This window comes from Pelodiscus sinensis, chromosome 21, assembly GCF_049634645.1.
Source record: "Pelodiscus sinensis isolate JC-2024 chromosome 21, ASM4963464v1, whole genome shotgun sequence".
In the NCBI taxonomy this organism is placed as follows: domain Eukaryota; kingdom Metazoa; phylum Chordata; order Testudines; family Trionychidae; genus Pelodiscus; species Pelodiscus sinensis.
Window position 1 is genome coordinate 16,341,430 of NC_134731.1, and position 22,744 is coordinate 16,364,173.

A 22,744-nucleotide genomic window follows, 5' to 3' on the forward strand; every position below is an offset into this window, starting at 1 on the left:
AGCGCGGGATATTTAAATCCCAGCTTCATTTGCATCCCTCTGCCGACAGAGGGGTGCAGTTGAGACACAGCCTGAGAGTCCAAAGCAGTGAGCAGAAGTAACAAAGCGATCAAAAAGCTCCTGTGCATCCTTCACTGAATGAGCATCAGCAGTCACAGTCATCAGCAAACAGATGGTCACAGACAGTTGTAGTAATTACTTTGGTGCAAGCCTGAAGTCTCCAGAGATTGAAAATACTGCCACCAGTTCAGAACTGAATAGGTATGCCCTACAAGCAGTCCTTAAAAGCAACTAACAGCATCACTGAAAAGTAGATGAACAGGAGAGGAGCAAGGATACATCCTTGCTTTGTACCGTTTGATATTTCAAAAGGTGCTGATATCTCTCCATTGTTAAGGACGCGACCAAGCATGCCATCATGAAAGGACAGAACAATGTTGATACATCTTTCAAGGTAGCCAATTTTCCAGAGCCCATTTCTGTTGACCATGTCAAACACCTTGATCAAGTCGATGAAAATGACAGAGGTCCTGATGTTGCTCTCTACATTTCTCTTGTATCTGTTTGGCTGTAAATATCATCTCAGCAGTGCCTCGATCGGCACGAAATATGCACTGGCTTTCAGGAATAATGCCATTTTTGAACACATGTAGTGAAAGCTGGTTGTAAAGGATGAGGGCCAGGATCTTACCAGTTATAGAGAGCAGAAAGATGTCCCAATGGTCATCACAACATGCATGGTCACCTTTTCTCTTGTATAGGTGTACAATCAGTGCATCTTTGAAGTCCGGGGGGACTAGCTCCCTCTCCCAAATGGTGATAAATAAACGGGTGAGATGGTACATCAGCTGACCACAAGCAGCTTTATAAATTTCTGATGGAATTGCATCACACCCAGGTGCCTTTCCAGATTTCATCTGATTAACAGCTTTTTGTACCTCATCAAGAGTTGGTGGTATGTCCAGTTGTAAATCATTAGCCCACTGAGGAATCTCTTCAAGAACGCCGCTGTGAAAAGTTGAGGTCTGGTTCAATACTTTGTAAAAATTTTCAGCCCAACAGTCAAAGATTTTAGCACTATCTGTGATCAAAGTAAGGCCATCAGAAGAGCACACTGGTGAACAGCCAGCAATGTGTGCCCCATAGACTGCCCTCAGCCCGTCATAAAATGCTTTAAAGTCATGTCTATCAGCAAAATGCAGGACAATGTAGCACTTTAAAGACTAACAAGATGGTTTATTAGATGATGAGCTTTCGTGGGCCAGACCCACTTCCTCAGATCAAATAGTGGAAGAAAGTAGTCACAACCATATATACCAAAGGATACAATTAAAAAAATGAACACATATGAAAAGGACAAATCACATTGCAGAACAGGAGGGGGATGCAGGGGGGTGGGGGAAGGAAGGAAGGTAAGTGTCTGTGAATTGATGATATTAGAGGTGGGGAGAGTGGGATGTTTGTGAGTTAATGGTATTAGAGGTGATAATTGGGGAAACTATCTTGGTAATGGGTGAGATAGTTCAAATGTTTGTTCAGTCCTTTTTGGAAAGTGTCGAATTTTAACATGAATGACAGTTCAGAGGATTCCCTTTCAAGTGCAGATGTAAAAGGTCTTTGTAGCAGAATGCAGGTGGTTAAGTCATTGAGAGAGTGTCCTTTCTGGTTAAAATGGCAAGAAACTGTTTTTTCTTTGTGATCTTGTCTGATATCTGTTTTGTGGGCATTAATCCTTTGGCGAAGTGTCTGAGATGTTTGTCCAATGTACATCTCAGACACTTCGCCAAAGGATTAATGCCCACAAAACAGATATCAGACAAGATCACAAAGTTTCTTGCCATTTTAACCAGAAAGGACACTCTCTCAATGACTTAACCACCTGCATTCTGCTACAAAGACCTTTTACATCTGCACTTGAAAGGGAATCCTCTGAACTGTCATTCATGTTAAAATTTGACACTTTCCAAAAAGGACTGAACAAACATTTGAACTATCTCACCCATTACCAAGATAGTTTCCCCAATTATCACCTCTAATACCATTAACTCACAAACATCCCACTCTCCCCACCTCTAACATCATCAATTCACAGACACTTACCTTCCTTCCTCCCCCCCCCTGCATCCCCCTCCTGTTCTGCAATGTGATTTGTCCTTTTCATATGTGTTCATTTTTTTAATTGTATCCTTTGGTATATATCAGTGGTCCCCAACATTTTCAGGTTGGCAGGCTCCAGGGGGCGTGGCCGTTCGCCCGCCGGGCGCCAGGGGTCGGGGACACTTGCCCGCCCGGGGGCGGGCCCCCCCCCAGCCGCATGCCCGGGGGCGGGGCCCCCCCATAGCCACGGGGCCGGGGCCGGGGCCCCCCCCCATAGCCGCGCGCCCGGGGAAGGCGCCCCCTGGCAAGCGCCGCGCGCCCGGGGCCGGCGCCCCCCGTAAGCGCCGCGCGCCCGGGGCCGGCGCTCCCCCCGTAAGCGCCGCGGGGCCAAGGCCAGGGCCAGGGCCAGGGCCAGGGCCAGGGCCGGGGCCGGGGCCGGGGCCGGGGCCGGGGCCGGGGCACGCGCGGCGCCCCCGGGGGCGGGGCCAAGGCCGGAGCCGGCAAGGGCACGCGCGGTGCCCCCGGGGGCGGGGCCAAGGCCGGCGCCGGAGCTGGCAAGGGTACACGTGGCACCCCCGGGGCCGGCCATGCGCCCGGGGCTGGCACCTCCCAGCCCAGATTGCTCCGTGGGCGCATGTAAAGAGCCCGGCGGGCGCCATGACGCCCGCGGGCACCGGGTTGGGGACCACGGGTATATATGGTTGTGACTACTTTCTTCCACTATTTGATCTGAGGAAGTGGGTCTGGCCCACGAAAGCTCATCATCTAATAAACCATCTTGTTAGTCTTTAAAGTGCTACATTGTCCTGCATTTTGCTTCAGCTACCCCAGACTAACACGGCTACATTTCTATCACTATGTCTATCAGCCACATCTTGGAATTTAACTGCTTGATATTTCCACCAGTCCTCTTTCATTTGCCATAATTTGAGTTGTGCCTCTTGTTTAGCTCAAATATATGCCAATTTTCTGGAGGCATTCTCTTTATCATTGATGCAAGCCGGATGTGTCACAAGCACCTTATCAAGAAGAGCTTGGGCATCTCTGTCCTTGTCATCAAACCAGTCCTTGTGCCTGCGTTTTTGGAAACCGAGGGTGGGTAGGGCATGGGTGGTGGCATCCATGAATAGGAGGCTCAGGGGGCCATGGCTGCGTTGGTGTAGTTAGGAACATCAGAATGAAACAAGTGTCCCGATGCCTCTGTGCGTGGGGACAGTTGTGGTGAGAAAACCCTTGGAGCCTCATCATTGTCAATTGATAATACAGTAGGTGATGATGTGTATTTGGATTGCAGTGAATAAGATGGTTTGTCAGTTCTTAAAAATGTGGAGTTAAAAGTTGAGGAGACTGCAAGGTCTCTGTGATTCCCATAGGTGATGGTAGGAGTGCGAGATGCTGAAGCTGCCATGGTCGTAAGAGCACCAGAGGTTTTGAGGAAGTAAGGTGGCCCATTTCTTTTGGGATTTAAGTGGCTTGTCCCCTTTGTCCTTGGCGATTTGCTGGGAGCCTGGATCTGAGAATGGGTGTTTGTCATTCTCTGTCAGGATCATTTTTAAACAGAGGTCTCTGTCTCTCCGTGTGCACGCTTTCAGTTTGGCACAGTGTGGACAATCCAGTTGAGAGTGGGAGTGTCCAAGGCATTTTATATATTTATTGTGGCTGTCTGAGTCCAGCATCACATTGTTGAAATCAGTGAAGCGGTTAAAGCCGGGTGAGACCATCTCTGTCAGTGATATTAAAAATGGCTGGAGAAGCCAACTGAGGTGAGCGGCGGTCTCCCCCCCCCCCTAAGAACTACTAGGGAGAAGAACTTGGAGTAAACTAATTTATCTCTCTCTCTCTCTAGAACTAATGAGGACTGAGGAGCACTGCGGAGGTCCGTCTGAAGCCGGGGACAGTATAAAGGAACTGAGGGAAGGGTGGCTGTGCATGTGCGATGGTGCTGGGGGGAGACCCACGCAGCCCAAAATGCACTGCTATCAAGAATCTAGTCTGCGGCACTGGGACGCACCTGCACCTACTGTGGAGCACCCCCAGAGACGACTCTCAAAGAAGAACCTGAAATAAGGACTAGGGTGAGAAATATGATTTGTAACAATCTCTTACCTGGTGCATATTTTTTTAGATTCGTGACTTGCTTTGATCTGTCTGTTTTCACTTGCAATCACTTAATTCCTACTTTTTATACTTAATAAAAACATTTGTTTATCATCAACCCCAGTGTAAATAATTGTTACCTGTTAAAGGGGGGAGGGAGGGACAATCACTGTGCAGCTCTCTTTTTCACTGAGCACGCAAACTGAGTTTTCTCTGTAAAATTTTTATACAGAGTAAGACAGATCTGGAGTTTTGGTCCCTTTTGAAGGCTGTACTCCTGAGTGCTGTCAAGTCCCTATAACTGAGCCCTCCCACAGCTATTACCACCATCTGTGTTACTCTGCTGGGGGGCTGTCCCTAACTCTGTGCCTCGCTAGGGGAAACCAGAGCATCTGGCCCAGCAGGACAGGGTGGGGGGGTGCTCCAAAAGGCAGGCTCAGTGGTATAATCAGCACTTTGGGTGACAGGCTCAAGGGGATCTCTGTGATCCAACCCGTCACACTCATTTCCTTTGGTTTCCACCAGGTGCACCAGGCAAGAACAGCTGGCTTTGAAATGCCAATGTATAGGATCCCATCACACTGAATTCTGAGCACAGTTTGGGAAGTCACATCAGCTTCTTGGGCCTTCCACCTCTCAGACTCCATTGTCAGAGATGGCAGGATAACAGTGTAGTCTGAAGACTTGACACACCACAAGAAACACAACAGGTGTAGGTAATAAGACTGAAGGGAACCGGTCCACTTAAAAATCCAGGAAAAAAATTTCATTTGGTTACATTCCTGCTATTAATGCACTGCAACTTGAAGCTGCTGTCATTTACTTTGTTCATTTCTCTCAGTCTGGACAATAAAAATCAATGAATGTTTCCCTTTTTTTCCGAGACAAGTTGGGTGATGTAATTTCTTTCATTGGACCAACTTTGGCTGATAAGATAGGCTTTCGAGCTTACACAAAACTCTTCTTTGGGTCTGGGAAATGTACTCGGCCAGGTCTATACTTAGAACACTGCATCAGCATAGTTGCACCGCAGTAGCACTTAAGCTGCTCCTACGCCAATGGGAAAGTTCTATCATTGATTAAACTACCTCTCCAAGAGGCAGTAGCAGCTCTCCTGTTGAGCACTACGTGGGGGGGGTTAAGGTCAGTGCAACTATTTCACTCAGGTGTGAACCACCTAGTTATACTGACATAGCTCTGTAGCACAGATCTGGCCTCAGGAGCATCACAGCTAAATACAAGAGGGAAACACTGTTTAACACAAGTACCTAGTTAAAACGAGAGCATAATTAAGATGAAATGGCCCATTAACACCCCTCCAGTAACAGGGAGGAAGGTTAGTGGATTGATAGAGATTGTTATAAGCAGCTATAAATCCAGTGTCTATTCAGTCCATTATTCCTAGTGTCTAGTAAAGTTATGATTTTAAGCTCCCAAATTTGTCTTTTGAAAGTGCTGCATAGTTTTTTCTTTTGAGGGTGAGGATCAACAGGTCTAAAGGACTGCTTTATTAAGTGTTTACCCACTGGCGATGTTTTTGTCGTTACCATTTCCCCATGTGAGTTTGAGCATAGAGATTGTCTGATTTCACCCACCCAGTTGTTGTCGGGGCAGTCAGTGCATTGGAATAGGTACACCACATGTGATAGGCATATGTAAGACCATGGATCTTAAAAGGTGGGTTGTGGAGGGTTGCTGATCGCTGTAGCAGTGACGAGATGTCTGCAGGTTTTAGTCTGTTGCTGCAGCTTTATATAGGTGTCCCTTTGGTTGTGGGGAGCTTGTCTTGGATGATGAGCTTGCAGACTTTATATCAAGGCCACAAGTGGTGGTTCAGGAAAGATTTCTTTCAGGGTGGGGTATCCATCAAGTATGGGTTGTAGCTGTTTGATGGTTCCCCATATGGATTCCACTGTGGGGTGGCAGATGACAACTGGGGTGTGTGTGGCTGGAGGAGGTTTTATTTCTGTATTGAAGCAGGCTCTCTCAGGGTATTTGGGTGGCCCATTCCATGACAATCTACTACTCTGGTGGAGTGCCCTTGTTTGATTAAGGCAGTTTTGAGAGTCTTAAGGGGTGTATCCCAGGATTCACTCTGTGCCTAGCTAAGTGCCTGGCTGTAGACAACAGGCAACTTCAATTCCTTGAAATATGAACTACTTACCCTAACTAATCTCAGACACTTCGCCAAAGGATCAATGCCCACAAAACAGATATTAGACAGGATCACAAAGAACAAACAGTTTCTTGCCATTTCAACCAGAAAGGACACTGTCTCAACAACTTAATTACCTGCATCCTGCTCCTCAAGTGCCTTTTAAATCTGCACTTGAAAGGGAATCCTCTGAACTGTCATTCATGCTAAAATTCGACACTCTACCTGTCGGTCTCAACAAAGACACTAACTATCTTACCCATTGCAAAGATAGCTTCCCCAATTATCACCTCTAATACCATTAGCTCACAAACATTTACCTTCCGTCCCCCACCCCCCGCATCCCCCTTCTGTTCTGAAATGTGATTTGTCCTTTTCATATGTGTTCACTTTTTTTTAGTTGTATCCTTTGGTATATATGGTTGTGACTATTTTCTTCCACTATTTGATCTGAGGAAGTGGGTCTGGCCCACGAAAACTCATCATCTAATAAACCATCTTGTTAGTCTTTAAAGTGCTACATAGTCCTGTATTTTGTTTCAGCTACACCAGACTAACACGGCTACATTTCTATCCCTAAATAATCTGTTCTACTTAGCCCTGGTCTGAGCTATAACTACCCAGCAACATAAACCTACGCTCAAGACTCTCCTAGCTGTGTCTACAAACCAATTGTTAAGATAGGGCTTAAACCTAGGGTCCCAGGACCCTGCAGGTCTGGAGAGTCTGAGCCTCATTACTTTCCTGTGTGGTCCCAGAGGTCCTCCAGATGTACCCCCCAGTTCCTTGGAGCAACTTCCTTAGTCATTTTCATGTGGACAATCTGTGAGGGTCACTATTGCACCAGAAGCCACATCTTCCTTTGCAACTCAGCATTAACCCACTGTCTGCTGAACAGTGATCTGCAAGCACACTAATAGACAAATGCAAAGGAGCTTTTTGCAAAGAAAGCTTTTCCCTGCTCACAAGTGCACAGCCAGATTCTGGTGTACACTCTCCAGGCGCCCCTGCATACATAGCTCCACGAAGGGCAGAGAGCAGAGCAGGGATAACCTCCCCCCCCCCCCCAACACTCTGGTCACTCCCTGCAAGACAACATGCATTGTGAGGGCAGCGAGTGGGAACCAGTCCCAAAATCTCCCTGCAGCCTCCTGTGATGGTGGCAGTTCAAGTTTCTCCTTGCTGCTGAGCTGACCTTGCTGTTCCTTGCTCCCAGGTCACCCACCCTCTCTGGAGCTGCATGTGCAGGTACACAGGCATTGTGAAGTGATGAATGGGAACCTGTCCCAAAACTTCCATACAGCCTCCCAGAAATCTCTTATCCATATCTCCTAGAGGTGTGGTGGGAGCATGGAAAAAGTATCTTGGAGAGGTGCTGGAACATGCTGCAACCAATCCATGAGGAAGTCCTTCACTTCTCTACTGCCAGCTGCAGCTGTCAAAAACACTGGCGGTTCTACTTTTTATGTCAAACTTCAAAACAGATAAATACATAAATAAATTGATCAAACAAAAACATCTTCACTGAATGTCCCATTTTAAAAATTAAGAATTGCAAAGTTTCCAGAGCCCTAGTTTGAGTATGGGTTAGAAAATCCTTACTGTAGGATTAAAATGCCGTATAGATGCTCAGGCACAGGGTTCTCTGACATTGGTCAGCTGACTCAAGACCTACTGCTCAGACAAGGCCATGTATGCACACCCTCTACATCTCCCAGACTTGAAACAGAGTTCTATGTAAGTTCAAAAGCTTGTCTCTCACCAACAGAAGCTGGCTAATGAAAGATGATGTCACCCACCTCATCTCCCTAATCGCCTCAGACAGACACAGCTACAACATCTCCTTTGTTCAGTAAGTTTTATCCTCATATTGTCTGCTACAATACTTAAGATTCCAGGTTGTGTTAAAAATTAACATTTCTCCACAACTCTAAAAAAAGAAATCCAATGAAAATAATCATTTCACTTTGAAGTCACACACAGGTCAGTAGTGTCCCTTAAAATACTAGGGCTCAAACAATGATGTGACTTCTCCTGCAGCGAAAAAGATCTCAGCAATAGCAACACCGAGCAGGATCACAGGACATTGAGAGGTAAGTTTTAATTTATCAGGACCTGTATGTGTTAAAAATAAGAGGAGCTGAGGTCTCACCATTGGTAAGAATGTTGTTACATGGATCCCAGAAGCTCTAGGCAGGCACCCCTTCCTGATCCAATCAGCCTGCACTTGGAGAAATTCTTACCAGTTAACACATCTATGGGTCAGAACACAGCCTGTAGAGTGTTAGAGGCAGACCTCTTGGCAAGCAGAATCTCTGAAGAATCAAGAAGGGATAATATATGCACTACGAAGTGAATTTGAGTGTCCCTGTCTCAAAGGAAGAGCTCTGTTTGTGGACATTAAATACATCCATTGAACACATGAAAAGTGGAGGCAGAAGTTTTAGTGACTTCTCCAAGGTCATTCAATTGGTTACTGAGCTGGAATCAGATCCCAGATGTTCCCAATGCTCAAGTCAGCAGCTGCTGCTCTTCAGAATGTACAAGGCAGATGGCTCACAAGCCCAGTGGAAAGGGGTCAACTCTGTCTCTGTACCTGTCTCGGCAATTCCAATGTTGATGATGGGAGCTTTGTGCTTCTTTGGGAAGTCCTCAGGGGCTGCAGTGAAAGTGAAGTTGCCATCCTCCTTCTTGGTCATTTTAAAGACACGAATGGTCTCTTCGTTTGCCAGCCAGATGATGAAGGCTCTAAAGGAAAGAAGGACAGTCATTTTCCTGTAACGAACATAGTGAACAAACCACTGCAACTAATGTCACAGGCCATGTGTAGGCATGCTCATCTCACACTAAGCTTATTTTTGTGCACCTAGCTAGACTGCAAGGGATAAAACTGTGTGGCTAGAAGCAACCAATCTAGGAGTGTGCTTTGAGCTTTCCCAGCCAGTCGACCACTGCAGGTGGAAGACTGGCTGGGCAGAGTGTAGCTCTTTGTACAGAATTTAGAGCTGGCAAGAAGTCCCAGAGGGAAGCTCTGATGATTGAATCCTCCATTTATCCCCAGAGTAGGTAGAACATGGACAACAGCAGGACAAGCTTCTGCCTGCCACCACAGCTCTGAGCCAGAGATGCCTCCTCCCAGACACAAAGAGGTTCCATAGCTCATTCTCCCTTTGCTCTTTCTGAGAATGTTATCAAGCATGAGACCTACTGCCCCTTCTGATGCTGACCCCAGTGATGCAGGCACCTGTCCACTGGATATTACACCAAGACCCCAGCTCATTCCATATAGTCTGAAGAGAACCTTTCATCCTTACAATCTGAACTGGATTCAAACTAATAAGGTAGAAGGTTACAACTACATGTTATCAGGCACAACTAGGCGAGCTGAACATAAGAATGGCCATACTGGGTCAGACCAAAGGTCCATCTAGCCCAGTATCCAGTCTTCCAACAGTGGCCAATGGCAGATGCCCCAGAGGGAGTGAACAGAAACAGGTAATCGTCAAGTGATCCATCCCTCATCATCCACTTCTAGCCCCTGACAAACAGAGGCTAGGGACACCATTCCTACCTGTTCTAACCTCCATAATTTATATAGTTCTTTCTTGAACCCTCTTAAAGTCCTGGTCTTCACAACCTCCTATGGCAAGGAGTTCCACAGGTTGACTATGCACTGCATGGAAGAAAAACTTCCTTTTGTTTGTTTTAAACCCGTTACCTTTTCATTTCAATTGGTGACACCTACTTCTTATGTTATGGGAACAAGTAAATAACTTTTCCTTATTCACTTTCTCCATACCTGTCATGAATTTATAGACCTCTATATATCCCCCTTAGTCTTCGCTGATCTAAGCTGAAAAGTCCACTGGGGTATTACTGCAGTGAAGGGGTTTGGGAAGATTTTATATTTAAAGACCACAATCCTCTGCTGACCAATAGTCTCATTGTTTCCTTGGGTACAGATAGATGGGCATTCATCTTGTGTCTGCTGTCTTGCACTTATATTGTAAGTTCCTCAAGGCACAGACTGAATTTTTGTTCTGTTTGTGCTGTGCCCAGCACAGTAGGGTCTGGATCCATGGGTGTGATTCCCAGGAGCTACATAAATACAAGTAATAAAACACATACCCCAGGACCATTTACATCTTGCTAATAACAGATCTGCTCACAGCACTGGCCTGAGAGCCTGGAAGTGCTACCACTTGCCAGCCTGCAGAGTTAACTTCCCACTTAAGTCCATTTTCCTGTTGCCAGGCCTGTATGGTGGGGAGAGGGAGGAAGAAGCTAAAGGCAGAGCCCAACCTCTGGGACATGGGGAACCTGCAGGAGTAGGAACAGGTCAATTCTTAAATCACTAAGCCGTGTGATCACAGGAACTAATTTTCAGGTGAGGGAATTTAATTATTCAGCAGGATCAGCAAAAATCTAATAAATCTTCAGGGGGAACACATGCTGGAAAATATCCCTGCTCCCCTCTCAGGCCTTGGTAATAAGTAGGGCTATGCTGTCAAGCTAGGAAAAGGAAATGCTTTCTTTGTAAATCTCCTGCTATGATTTTCTAGCCCCACCCACTGAAGACACCTCGCACCTGGAGTCTGGGCTGAAGCGGACCAGTGTGGCATGGTCCAGTTCCACATTGGCTCGTATACAGCGGTGCTCACGCTCCAAGAAGTCCTTGGTGCTCCAGATCCGGACAGTGCGGTCATCAGCACAAGACACCAAGTACTTGCCATTGCTGCTGAAGTCGAGGCAGGTTACACTCCCACTGTGACCCTGTGGAAAGCCGGTATGATCAGCACCAGCTTTTTGTAGGATGAATAGAACAGGTAATCTGCCTGCTCCATCCCAGGGTGCCAAGACCTGCTGAAGGGGCCACTGGCTAAAGTTGTCCCATCACATAGAGGAGAGAGTGAAAGAGAAAGAAAACATGTACATGAATCCCATCTGCTTTAAGAGCAAAACCCCACTAGACAGAGATCCCCTTTCTACCCATATATTGCAATGTCCATCCCTAGGTCCTCAAACCCTTTATCTTCCCCCCTGCCTTCCTGCTGTTCCAGGGCATACCTTTCAAAGCTGATTCTCCAGGGTATGAGGCAAGTGAATTAGAGCGAAGGGACACAGGACTGTGGGAGAAGAATGAGGTGGACTACAACAGGAAAAGTTATAATGTCTCATATTTACACAATGCTAGATCTCAGAATGCTTCATAAAGGAGTTCAGAATAATTATCTCCATTTCACAGATGAAAGTGGAAGCATTGAACTCAGACTCAGACTTTAAGGTCAGAAGGGACCATTATGATCATCTAGTCTGACCCCCTACACAGTGCAGGCCACAGAATCTCACCCACCCCCTCCTAAAATAATCCTCTCACCTACATCTAGTTTAATCTTGAAGCCAGATAGATCTTTTGCCCCCACTACTTCCCTTGGAAGGCCGTTCCAGAACCTCACTCCTCTAATGGTTAGAAACCTTCGTCTAATCTCAAGTCTAAACTTCCTACTAGCCAGCTTATATCCATTTGTTCTTGTGTCCACATTGGTATTAAGCTTAAATAATTCCTCTCCCTCCCTGGTATTTATCCCTCCAATATATTTAAAGAGTGCAATCATGTCCCCCACTCCTCAGCCTTCTTTTGGTTAAAGTAAACAAGCCAAGCTCCTTGAGTCTCCTTTCATAAGACAGGTTTTCCATTCCTCGGATCATCCTAGTGGCCCTTCTTTGTACCTGTTCCAGTTTGAATTCATCCTTCTTAAACATGGGAGACCAGAACTGCACACAGTATTCCAAATGGGGTCTCACCAATGCCTTGTATAATGGCACTAACACCTCCTTATCCCTACTGGAAATACCTCGCCTAATACATCCCAAGACCTTATTAGCCTTTTTCACGGCCATGTCACAATGGCGGCTCAGTCATCCTATAATCAACCAGGACTCCGAGGTCCTTTGTTACTTCCAACTGATGTGTCCCCAGTTTATAACTAAATTCTTGTTGTTAATCCCTAAATGTATAACCTTACACTTCTCACTATTAAATTTCATCCTATTGCTATCACTCTAATTTACAAGGTCATCCAGATCTTCCTGTATGATATCCCAATCCTTTTCTGAATTGGCAATACCTCCCAACTTTGTGTCATCCGCAAATTTTATCAGGACACTTACACTTTTGGTGCCAAGGTCAGCGATAAAAGGATTAAATAAAATTGGCCCCACAACCGATCCCTGAGGAACTCCGCTAGTAACCTTCCTCCAACCTGACAATTCACCTTTCAATATGACCCCCTGTAGTCTCCCCTTTAACCAGTTGCTTATCCACCTCTCAACTTTCATATTAATCCCTATATTTTCCAATTTAATCAATAATTCCCCATGTGGTACTGTATCGAATGACTTACTAAAGTTGAGGTAGATTAGATCCACTGCATTTCCTTTATCTAAAAAATCTGTTACTTTCTCAAAAAAGGAGATCAGGTTGGTTTGGCACGATGGTTTTGTAAAACCATGTTGTAATTTGTCCCAATTGCCATTAGCCTGAATGTCTCTAACTACTTTCTCCTTCAACATTTTTTCCAAGATCTTGCATACTACAGATGTCAAACTAACAGGCCTATAGTTACCCAGGTCGCTTTTTTTCCCTTTCTTAAAAATAGGAACTATATTAGCAATTCTCCAGTCAAATGGTACAACCCCTGAGTTTAGAGATTTATTAAAAATTTTTGCTAATGGACTAGCAATTTCATGTGCCAGTTCCTTTAATATTCTTGGATGAAGATTATCTGGGCCCCGCGATTTACTCCCATTAAAGTGTTCAAGTTTGGCTTTTACCTCGGATATGGTAATATTTACCTCCATATCCTTAGTGCCATTTGTTATGTTACCATTATCCCTAAGCTCTTCATTAGCCTCATTAAAGACTGATGCAAAGTATTTGTTTAGATATTGGGCCATTCCTAGATTATCCTTAACCTCCACTCCATCCTTAGTAATTAGCAGCCGTACTTCTTCTTTTGTTGTTTTTTTCCCCTATTTATATGGCTATAAAACCTTTTACTATTGGTTTTAATTCCCTTTGCAAGGTCCAACTCCACCTGACTTTTAGCCTCTCACTTTGTCCCTACATGCTCTAACCTCAATAAGGTAGCTTTCTTTACTGATCCCTCCCATTTTCCACTCCTTTATATGCTTTTTGCTTTTTCTTAATCACCTCTCTGAGATGCTTGCTCATCCAGCTTGGTTTAACACACCTGCCTATACATTTTTTCCCTTTTCTTGGGATACAGGCTTCTGACAGCTTCTGCAACTTTAGCTTCAAATAATTCCAGGCCTCCTCCACCTCAAGATCCATAATTTCTTTAGTCCAATCAACTTCCCTAACTAATTTCCTTAATTTATTAAAGTTAGCCCTTTTGAAGTCAAAAACCCTAGTCTCAGATTTATTTTTGTTTATCCTTCCATTTAATTTGTACTGAATTAGCTCATGATCACTCGAGCCAAGGTTGTCCCCTACAACCATTTCATCTATGAGGTCCTCGCTACTCACCAAAACCAAAGCTAAAATAGCACCCCCCCCCTTGTTGGTTCAGCAACTACTTGATGAAGGAATTCATCAGCTATCACATCTAGGAAAATCTGAGCCCTATTATTATTACTAGCACTTGTTCTCCAGTATATATCTGGAAAGTTGAAATCTCCCATGATTACGCAGTTTCCATGAGTATTTACTTCATTAAAAACATTAAAGAGGTCTCTATCCATATCCAAATTGGATCCTGGTGGTCTGAAACACACCCCAAGCACTGTCCCGGGGAGGATCTGATAGTTTTCTTTCCCAATATGATTTTTGCCCAAACAGACTCTGTCTTCTCCATTCCATCACTTTTTATTTCTTTACAATCTATCTCATCTTTTATATACAATGCGACTCCACCACCTTTACCCTTATTTCTGTCTTTCCTAAACAACACATACCCTTCAATACCTGTACTCCAGTCATGCCTAGTATTCCACCACGTTTCTGTTATTCCTATAATATCTGGTTTCACTTCCTGGACCAATAACTCTAGTTCCTCCATTTTGTTACCTAGGCTCCTCGCATTGGTGTACAAACATCTTAATTTTTGCTGTTTGGCCTCACTCACATTCTTTACCCAGTTTGGCACGGACGTTGTACCTCCAATATGACCTATTAGACTAGTATCCACCCTACCCTTCCTCATGTACATTCTCCAATCCCCAGCTATATCCTTTCTTACTTCGTTTTCCTCCCTCTCAGCGTTAAAATCCGGCGTAGAGATCTCCCAATCGTCTCCCCCAAATTCCTAGTTTAAAGCGCTCTTAATCAGTTGAGCCAGCCTCCATCCTAGAAGTCTATTTCCCTTCCTACTTAGGTGAAGTCCATCCCGAGAGAACAGTTCTCTGTCCATAAATGCCTCCCAGTGACCATACATCCCAAAGCCCTCCTTATAGCACCACAGCCTAAGCCATCTATTGATCATCATAATCCTGTCACATCTTAGTTGCCCGTCTCTAAGAACAGGCAGAATCCCACTAAAGATCACCTGAGCCTCAATTTCCTTGAGTGTCCTCCCCCGCCTAGCACAGTCTCCCTTAACTCGTTCCAGCGAGAATCTAGCCGTATCATTTGTTCCTACATGAAGGATGATCAATGGATTCCTTCCTGCTCCCTTAATAATCCTCTTCAACCTCAGTTCCACATCCCGTATCTTAGCACCTGGCAGACAGCACACCCTTGTATTCTCTGGATCAGCTCTGGTTACAGGCCTATCTATTCTTCTCAATAAAGAGTCCCCAATCACGTAGACCTGCCTTTTCTTAGTGACCGTGCGATTCTGTGGTCTATCTCTTGCTTCCTCTGGCTGCAAGTCCTTGCCATTCCTGTTTTCCCTTGTAATCCTCTTTAACCCATCCTGTATCCTCCTGATGCTCATTATTGGTGTTGTCTCCATTAACTCTTCCCCTTTATCTATGGGACTAGCCACTCTTCTCTTCTTCCTTACCCTTCCATCTTCATTATCTACCTGCTGTACCCCTTCTTCATTCTCCAGCTCCACATAACTGTTCTTGAGCTCTATTTTTCCTTCACTGACCCATCTTTTCCTCTGCCTGGTTCTCTTAGACACATGCTTCCACTGTCCATTTTCTTCATCCAGCAGTCCCCCCTCTGAGGCCCTTGGTCCTGCTTCCATCTGCATATCTAAGCTTTCCCCTTCAGCCACGTCGTGCCTTTGCTCCATCATCTGCTCAAACCCCCTTCTAAACTCGACCAGAGTTTCCACCTGCATCTCCAGTCTTTGGATCTTTTCTTCCATCAGCTCTATCAGGCAGCACTTCATGCAAACAAAACTCCTTTCAGGTACCTCCTCCAGAATCATGTACATACCGCAGCTACCACATCCAATCATCTTCCTTGTGTTCTCTACTACTTGGGCCATGGCCACTACTGCCTCTGTGTTTTATCTACTTTCTCACCAAAATCCTATTAGTCCGGTGAACACAAAAACAAACCAAAATACCCCCTCCACAGCAAAAACACACACCAAACAAGTCCCAATATCCAAACTCCCTTTACAAACTCCCACTCAAACTCCCCTGTTTACAGCTCTGTTTGCTGGCTCCTGTGCCGCTGCAGCTATCTATGCCGCTGCCTGACTAGAAGGCTACCATTATAGGACCCCTGATCAGTGAAGCCCCGCCCCCTAATCAGGGCTCAGCTTCTCTCCCAGCACATTACCCCTACAAGCCTCTACACATACAAGCAATACAACTCCATGAGGAGCTGCAGCAATCACAGACTGGGATGGGAACAGGAATAGGCATACGCATGGGGTGTGCCCAGGCATACCCTAATGTTTCAAAGGGCCGCCCTGGTGCACTGGGGAACGGACACTGCGCAGGGCTTGCCACGCATGCGTGGCTAAAACCAGCAGGTCTTAGGACCCCATGGAAACAGGCAGCAGGGAACAGAAACGTTACCCCGCCACCCCGGAAAGCGAGGTAAGTTTAAACCCCGGGCAGGAAGGCGGGGGGTATGCCCACCCCTGGGCAGGAGATGGGACCAGCGTGGCTAGGCTGGGGGTCGGCTCGGGAACAGCACAGCTGGGGTTGGGTCGGGGCAGCGCGGCAGGGCCCGGGAGCGGGGGGCGGAGTCGGGGGAAGTGCAGCTGGGCTTGGGGCGGGGTCTAGAGCAATGTGGCTGACCCTGCCTGGCCCGGGGGGGGGGGGGGGGGGGGGGTCGGGGCAACGAGGCTGGCCTGGGGAGGGGATGGGTCAGGGTCAGCATGGCTGGTCCGGGGGGCTGGGGGGGGGGAGAAGAGGGTTGGGGGCAGCACGGCTGGCCCCCGCCCTCCCCAGAGCTGCTTCCCATCCCCCCTTCCTCCCAGCCCTTCTCTTCCTCCCTGCCAACCCCGCGTTCCTTGATCACCCCCCAGCTCTGCTTCCTGCACCTCCTTCCTCCCGGTCCCCCCTTCCTCCCAACCAGCCCTGCGGCCCCTGACCCCCCGCCAGCTCTGCTTCTTGCCCCCCCCCCCCCCACTAGAGGCTCCCAGTGCCGATTGTGCCCCACCTTCCAGTCATTTCCCCCGCCACCAGCAGGCTTCAGTCTGGTGCCCAGCCGGAAAACCAGGAAATACCAGACACTGCATGTGTTGGGTATTTTCTGGATTTTTTTTTTTTTTTAACCAGACAGAGGGCCCAAAAACCGGACTGTCCGGTAGAACACCAGACACCTGGCAATCCTACGAGTCAGACCCAGTGCAGGCACCAAGTGATGGGGAGACTGCCAGAACTTTGGGAACCAGAAACTGCGGTGTGGGGGTTTGTGGCCCAAAAGGGGGGCTGAGACACCTAAGAGACAGAGTAGGGGGAGCACCAGAAGGGTGACAGGGCGAACCTAGAACTCTGTTACAGACCAGCTGGCGGCTGCTGGAAGAGGAGGGAAAAATAGGGGGAAAGGGTCAGAGAGGAAGGGGCTTGTGCTGACGGGAGGGGGGCAGGTCAGGAGAAGAAAGAAGAAGGCACCAAGGGACAGAGTGGAGGAGAGAGACAAATGCCAGGGGGCCAAGTGGAGACAATGAGGAAAAGAGCAGGAGGGGAGATGTCAGTGAGGGGGGGGGACAGCATGATGCTAGGAGAGGAGAGGGGAAGGGTTTTGGGGGGCTAGAGGGGACAAGGGGAGGTGCCGGGAGAAGGCTTGAAAGAAGGGGTGGGCATGAGGAAGGTAGGGATGGAGCAAGGCATGTGTGAGGGCACAGGGGAATGAGGAGAATGGGGGCAGAGGGTGATGAGGGGGTGGGCATCAGAGGAAAAGGGGGCAGGGGAAGTGAGGGAAGGGGGAAGCACCAGGATGGTGCAGGGGTAAGGGAAGGTGCAGGTGCCAGGGGATTCTGGGGGTGAAGCAGAAGGGCAGACACCTGCAGGGGAGGGACCAGCACCAGAGGAGAGTGGCAAGGCAGGTGTATAGAGGGAGGTATTGGAAGAGGGGATGGGGAGGGGTAGCTCACATGATCAGAGTGGGGCTACTGGAGGAGTGAGCACAGGGGGGAGAAAAGGACTGGTGGAGGGGGGCAGGTCTCAGGAAGGCTGAGGGCAGTGAGAAGGGCAGGAGTCAGGACAGCAGAAGTGGGTGAGGGGTTGGGGCGGGGAGTGGGGGCAGCAGGCACCAGGGGGGCTGATGGAGGAAGAGGAGGAGCTATGGCAGCAGAGGGAATGGGTAGAGGTTTATAAGATACTTATTAATAACTTGGGTGCCACAGTGGCACATCCAAACAAGCCACAAACTCAGTACTGGTGCACAACACAAAATTTATTGTGCTCATGGAAGGAAACTCTTAGAAGGGACACTTCCCCCAGCCTCTCCACCCCCCAAGTTAATGTCACACACATTGGGTTAAAGGAATTGCAGGATAGTAGCATGGGGGGGAGGGAGGTTTAGTGAGGGCCAAACTAATCCCTATTGGTAAGAGGATGGTGGGAAAAGTCCTGGGGAGAGGGGGCACATGACACCTTTTATTTCTGGTCATGTGTCCATATTGCCCCAAAAGTATTACCCTCCGAGGCGTGGCTAATGGGTGTCAAAGAGTACATTTAAAAAAAATTCGTTGGGTGCACACCCTAATGAAATGTGCTGCGAACACCTATGGGAACAGGGAAGTAACAAGAAGTGTTCACTTTCCAAATGCTCAGGAGAAGCTGCTCAGCAAGGGTCACAGACATTAAACAAAGCAGTCCCATAACAGGATACATCCAGGAATAGGTAGACTGAAGCTTGGGGATGGCTCATGCCCAGGTTATTTTAATTTTCATGGCCACCAAGCCATATACAAAAGGAAACCTGTTTTGGCAAATGTCCTCAGAGACCTCAGTCCACAGCAGGCAGAGTGTAAGATGTTAGCTACTCTTTCTTCTAAGTCTCCAACCACTAGAGGGCTGGTAAACTGTTCCTCATCCTTGGATAGTCGATCTCTAAGCAGGAGATGCATGGAAGTCTGTTTGTACTTGCTCCCATGCATAACAGTTGGTCAGTGTATGATGCCAAGCCAAAAAACAGGTGCTGATGTTCAACTGATATGCCAGTTACCTTGAGAGCAGCAGCTAGGAGTGGATGTGAAAAGTCATGTTGCTGGGGCTTATCCTTGCGGCTTCGTTGATGGTGCTTCTGTTTCCTTGGTCCTGATGTCTTACTTATTGTTTCCCCATTTACTTCCTGGTCTAGAAAAAACAAAAGGAAGAAGTATGAAAGTGATTTCCCGACATCTGTATCCTATTACAAAGCAGAGACACACAAATCGAGTAAACCAGAACCATCCTGTGTACTGGGACACACAAAAGTGTTACAAAGCAGCTCTAATGATATTGCATTCCTTAGAAAGCCTGCTCTCTCCTCTTTGCTAACAAATTCTCTACAGATACATGGCTTAGACAAGCCTGAAAAAGATATTCTCATGTTAAAGGGAAGTAAATCAGTTGTTCCTAGGAAGGGTCTGGGAAATTAATTTTTCTCTTAACTTGCCCTACTTTGTGTCAGAGGGGTAGCTGTGTTAGGGTACGTCTAGACTACATGCCTCTGTCGCCAGAGGCATGTAGATTAGGCTACCCGACATAGTAAAATGAAGCGGCGATTTAAATAATCGCCGCTTCATTTAAATTTACATGGCTGCCGCGCTGAGCCGACAAACAGCTGATCAGCTGTTTGTCGGCTCAGCGCGATAGTCTGGACGCGCGGGTGTCGACATCAAAGGTATTTGTCGACCACCCAGGTAAACCTCCTGGGATGAGGTTTACCTGGGTGGTCGACAAATACCTTTGATGTCGACACCCGCGCGTCCAGACTATCGCGCTGAGCCGACAAACAGCTGATCAGCTGTTTGTCGGCTCAGCGCGGCAGCCATGTAAATTTAAATGAAGCGGCGATTATTTAAATCGCCGCTTCATTTTACTATGTCGGGTAGCGTAATCTACATGCCTCTGGCGACAGAGGCATGTAGTCTAGACGTACCCTTAGTTTGTATCTCAAAAACAGGGAGTTTAGCATGTTTTAGACCAGTGGTCCCCAACCTTTAGAGGCTGCCAGGTGCCAGGGACACATGCACGCGCACGCCCGGGGGCGGGGCCCCCCCCATAGCCGCGTGCTCAGGGGCCCCCCCCAAATGCCACGCACCCGGGGCCACCCCCCCCCCGCAAGCGCCGCACACCAGGGCCGGCGCCCCCCTCCCCGCAAGAGCCGCGCACCCACGGCCAGCGCCCTCCCCCCAAGCGCCGCGCGCCCGGGGCGCAAGCGGCCAATTCACGGCGCTCCCGGGGCCGGCACTTACCATGCGCCGGGGCCGGCTCCATGCATGCACCACATGCCCAGGGCCAGGCCAGCCCCGAGCACTTGGCGGGCGCACACAAATGGCCCCGCGGGTGCCATGGCGCCCACAGGCACCGTGTTGGGGACCACTGTTTTAGACTAACAGATTTGGGCATAAGCATTTATGAGTAAAAACCACTTTGCCAAATGCATCTGACAAAGTGGCTTTCACCTATAAAAGCTTATGCCCAAATAAATCTGTTATTCCAGAAAATGCCACAGGACTCTTTGTTGGTTTTGTCCTGGCTTGTTTTGGTATGAAAGTTATATATAACATAAGGAGCAATTGCTTGCATCATTTATTGTTAGAAATGTAAAGCTGAAAATGATTTAAGAAATTTGAAAATAATTGAAAAGAACTAAGGGTCACCCAATGAAACTAATAGGTAGCAGGTTTAAAAGAAACAAAAGGAAGTTTTTCCTTTACACAGCACACAGTCAATGTGTGGAACTCCTTGTCAGAGGATGTCATGAAAACTAGGCCTTTAATGGGGTTGAAAAAAGAGCTATATAAATTCATGGGGTTTAGGTCCATCAATACTACTTAGCCAGAATGGGTAGGAATGGTGTTCTCTAGCCTTCGTTTGTCAGGGGTTGGAAATGGATGACAGGGGTTGGATCACTAGATGATTAGCTGTTTGTGTTTACTCCCTCTAGGGCACCTGGCATTGGCCATTGTTAGAAGATAGGATACTGGATTAGATGGACCTTTGGTCTGACCCAGTAGGACTGTTCTTATTCTCACTAGTTAACATACCATGTTATGCTGGAGTAAGGCTTGTGAGTTTTTATCAATAATTTACAGATGCAAAGTTGTAGAATTGCAATTATATGAAAAAAATCATCAGGAGAAACAGCCTAGCTTCTCCTTCCCATCCTGACAGAATCCCACCAGTCATCCTGCTCTTATATCCCTACTTTCCTCACACAGGATGGATTTCTAATTGTAGCAAGACTATGATTGTAAACACGTGAGTGAACTGGTCTCTGTCTATCCTGGACACTAGGCAGACCAGCTCTTGGCCTGAGCAGCAAGAGCAAAGTAAACTGGCTGCAGAGAAGCGCACGCAGCAGGCTTCCCTCTCGGGCCATGTCTATACTTGCTGAGCAGGGATCCACCTTGTGCCTTCCGTTCAGAAGGACTAGGCCCTGTCTGCACTAAGTGGGAGCTACCGGGATCGATCTTGCGGAGTTCGATTCAGCAGCTCTAGTTCAGGGCGGCGGGTTCTCCCGCTCGTGCCCGGCAGGGGGCGCTGCTGGGAGGTGTCTCGCCTCCGCCTCCCGCTGTGGCGAGGCGACTAAGGCAGCCGGAGTCGCCCTCCCTCCCTCCCTCAGGGCCGCTGAACCCGGCGCGGCGCTTCGGGCCCCAGGCGGAGGGAAGGCGGCGACGCCCGGGAGCCCCTTGCTGCGGGGGCGTCATGCGGGCCCCGTGTCCCGCTCCACAGGCCCCCCCTCCGCTTACCGGCCGGCTCCCCGGCGCCCTGCCCGCGCGGCGCGCCGCGGCCCAGCGCCGCCAGCACCAGCAGGACCAGGGCCCCCAGGAGCAGCGAGACTCCGACAAGCGCCGCCGCCTCCATCTTCCCGCCGCCACCTCAGCGCGCGGGGCCGAGCACGGCGGGGCGCGCGCGCGCACGCTGTACACGCGTCGGCGGCATTACGCTGCAAGGCGCGGAAAGCGGCCGCGCAAGCGCAGTACCCGCAGAGTCCGGTAAGAGGTGTCATCATGGGGACGCTCTTTGCGCGTGCGCCGGATGAGCCGTTCAGCTGGCCGGTCCTTGCAGCGCGCGTGCGCCCTGGCGGGGAGCGAGGGCCAGCGCGGCTCGCATCCCAGCACCTCGCGGGAGCCTGTGAACCTGTCTCTGGGCCGGTCCTCCCTCTGCACAGCGGAGAGACTGGCCCTGCCGCCCCGGGGAGGCGGCTCCCGCCTAACACCCGGCCCTTGTTTGCCAGATGGGGAAACTGAGGCATAAAATAATGGCTCTTATCAGGAGATGCTGCGGGCTTTGCCTGGGCAAACATCAACCCTGCCAGCAGCAGCAGCAGCAAGCAAGGGGCGTTCTGCAGGCTTGAGAGGGGATGATGAGTGTAGGAAAGAGGTGATGGCAGGGGGAGAAAAAGGCACAGTCCGTCACTACTGGAGAAGATGGTAGACCAGGTTTTCTTTGGACAACTGAGAGAAGCTTCCAGATCGCAGGCCCTGATTTTCATGGGGGACTTTAATCACCCTGACAGCTGCTGGGAGACAAATACAGCAGTACAGACAATCCAGGAAGCTTTTGGAGAATGTTGGGGATAACTTCTTGGTACAAGTGCTGAAGGAACCGACCAGGGGCCATGCACAGCTTGACCTGCTGCTAACAAACAGGGAGGAACTAGTAGGAGGAAGTAGAGATGGGTGACAACCTGGGAAGCAGTGATCATGAGACGGTAGATTTCAGGATCCTGACCAAAGGAAGAAAGGAGAGTAGCAAAATACACACCCTGGACTTCAGAAGAGCAGACTTTGACTCCCTCAGAGA

General features: G+C 48.3%; 1 protein-coding gene across 2 annotated transcripts in view; it reads right to left on the minus strand.

The window, feature by feature from the left end:
• TBL2 (transducin beta like 2) overlaps positions 1–21,867 on the minus strand; it is a 29,411-nt gene extending 7,544 nt beyond the window's left edge. The window contains exons 1-4 of one of the 2 annotated variants that reach the window (XM_075904993.1): positions 21,688–21,867; positions 18,954–19,084; positions 10,938–11,122; positions 8,946–9,097 (exon numbers count right to left, since the gene is read on the minus strand). In XM_075904993.1, coding sequence (XP_075761108.1) covers positions 8,946–9,097; positions 10,938–11,122; positions 18,954–19,084; positions 21,688–21,802 — 583 coding nt within the window. In that variant the 5' untranslated portion in view covers positions 21,803–21,867. Of the gene's footprint in view, positions 1–8,945; positions 9,098–10,937; positions 11,123–18,953; positions 19,085–21,687 lie in introns of those variants that run through there. The other variant, XM_075904994.1, reaches the window with a different exon arrangement.
• Between the last annotated feature and the right edge of the window lie 877 nt (positions 21,868–22,744).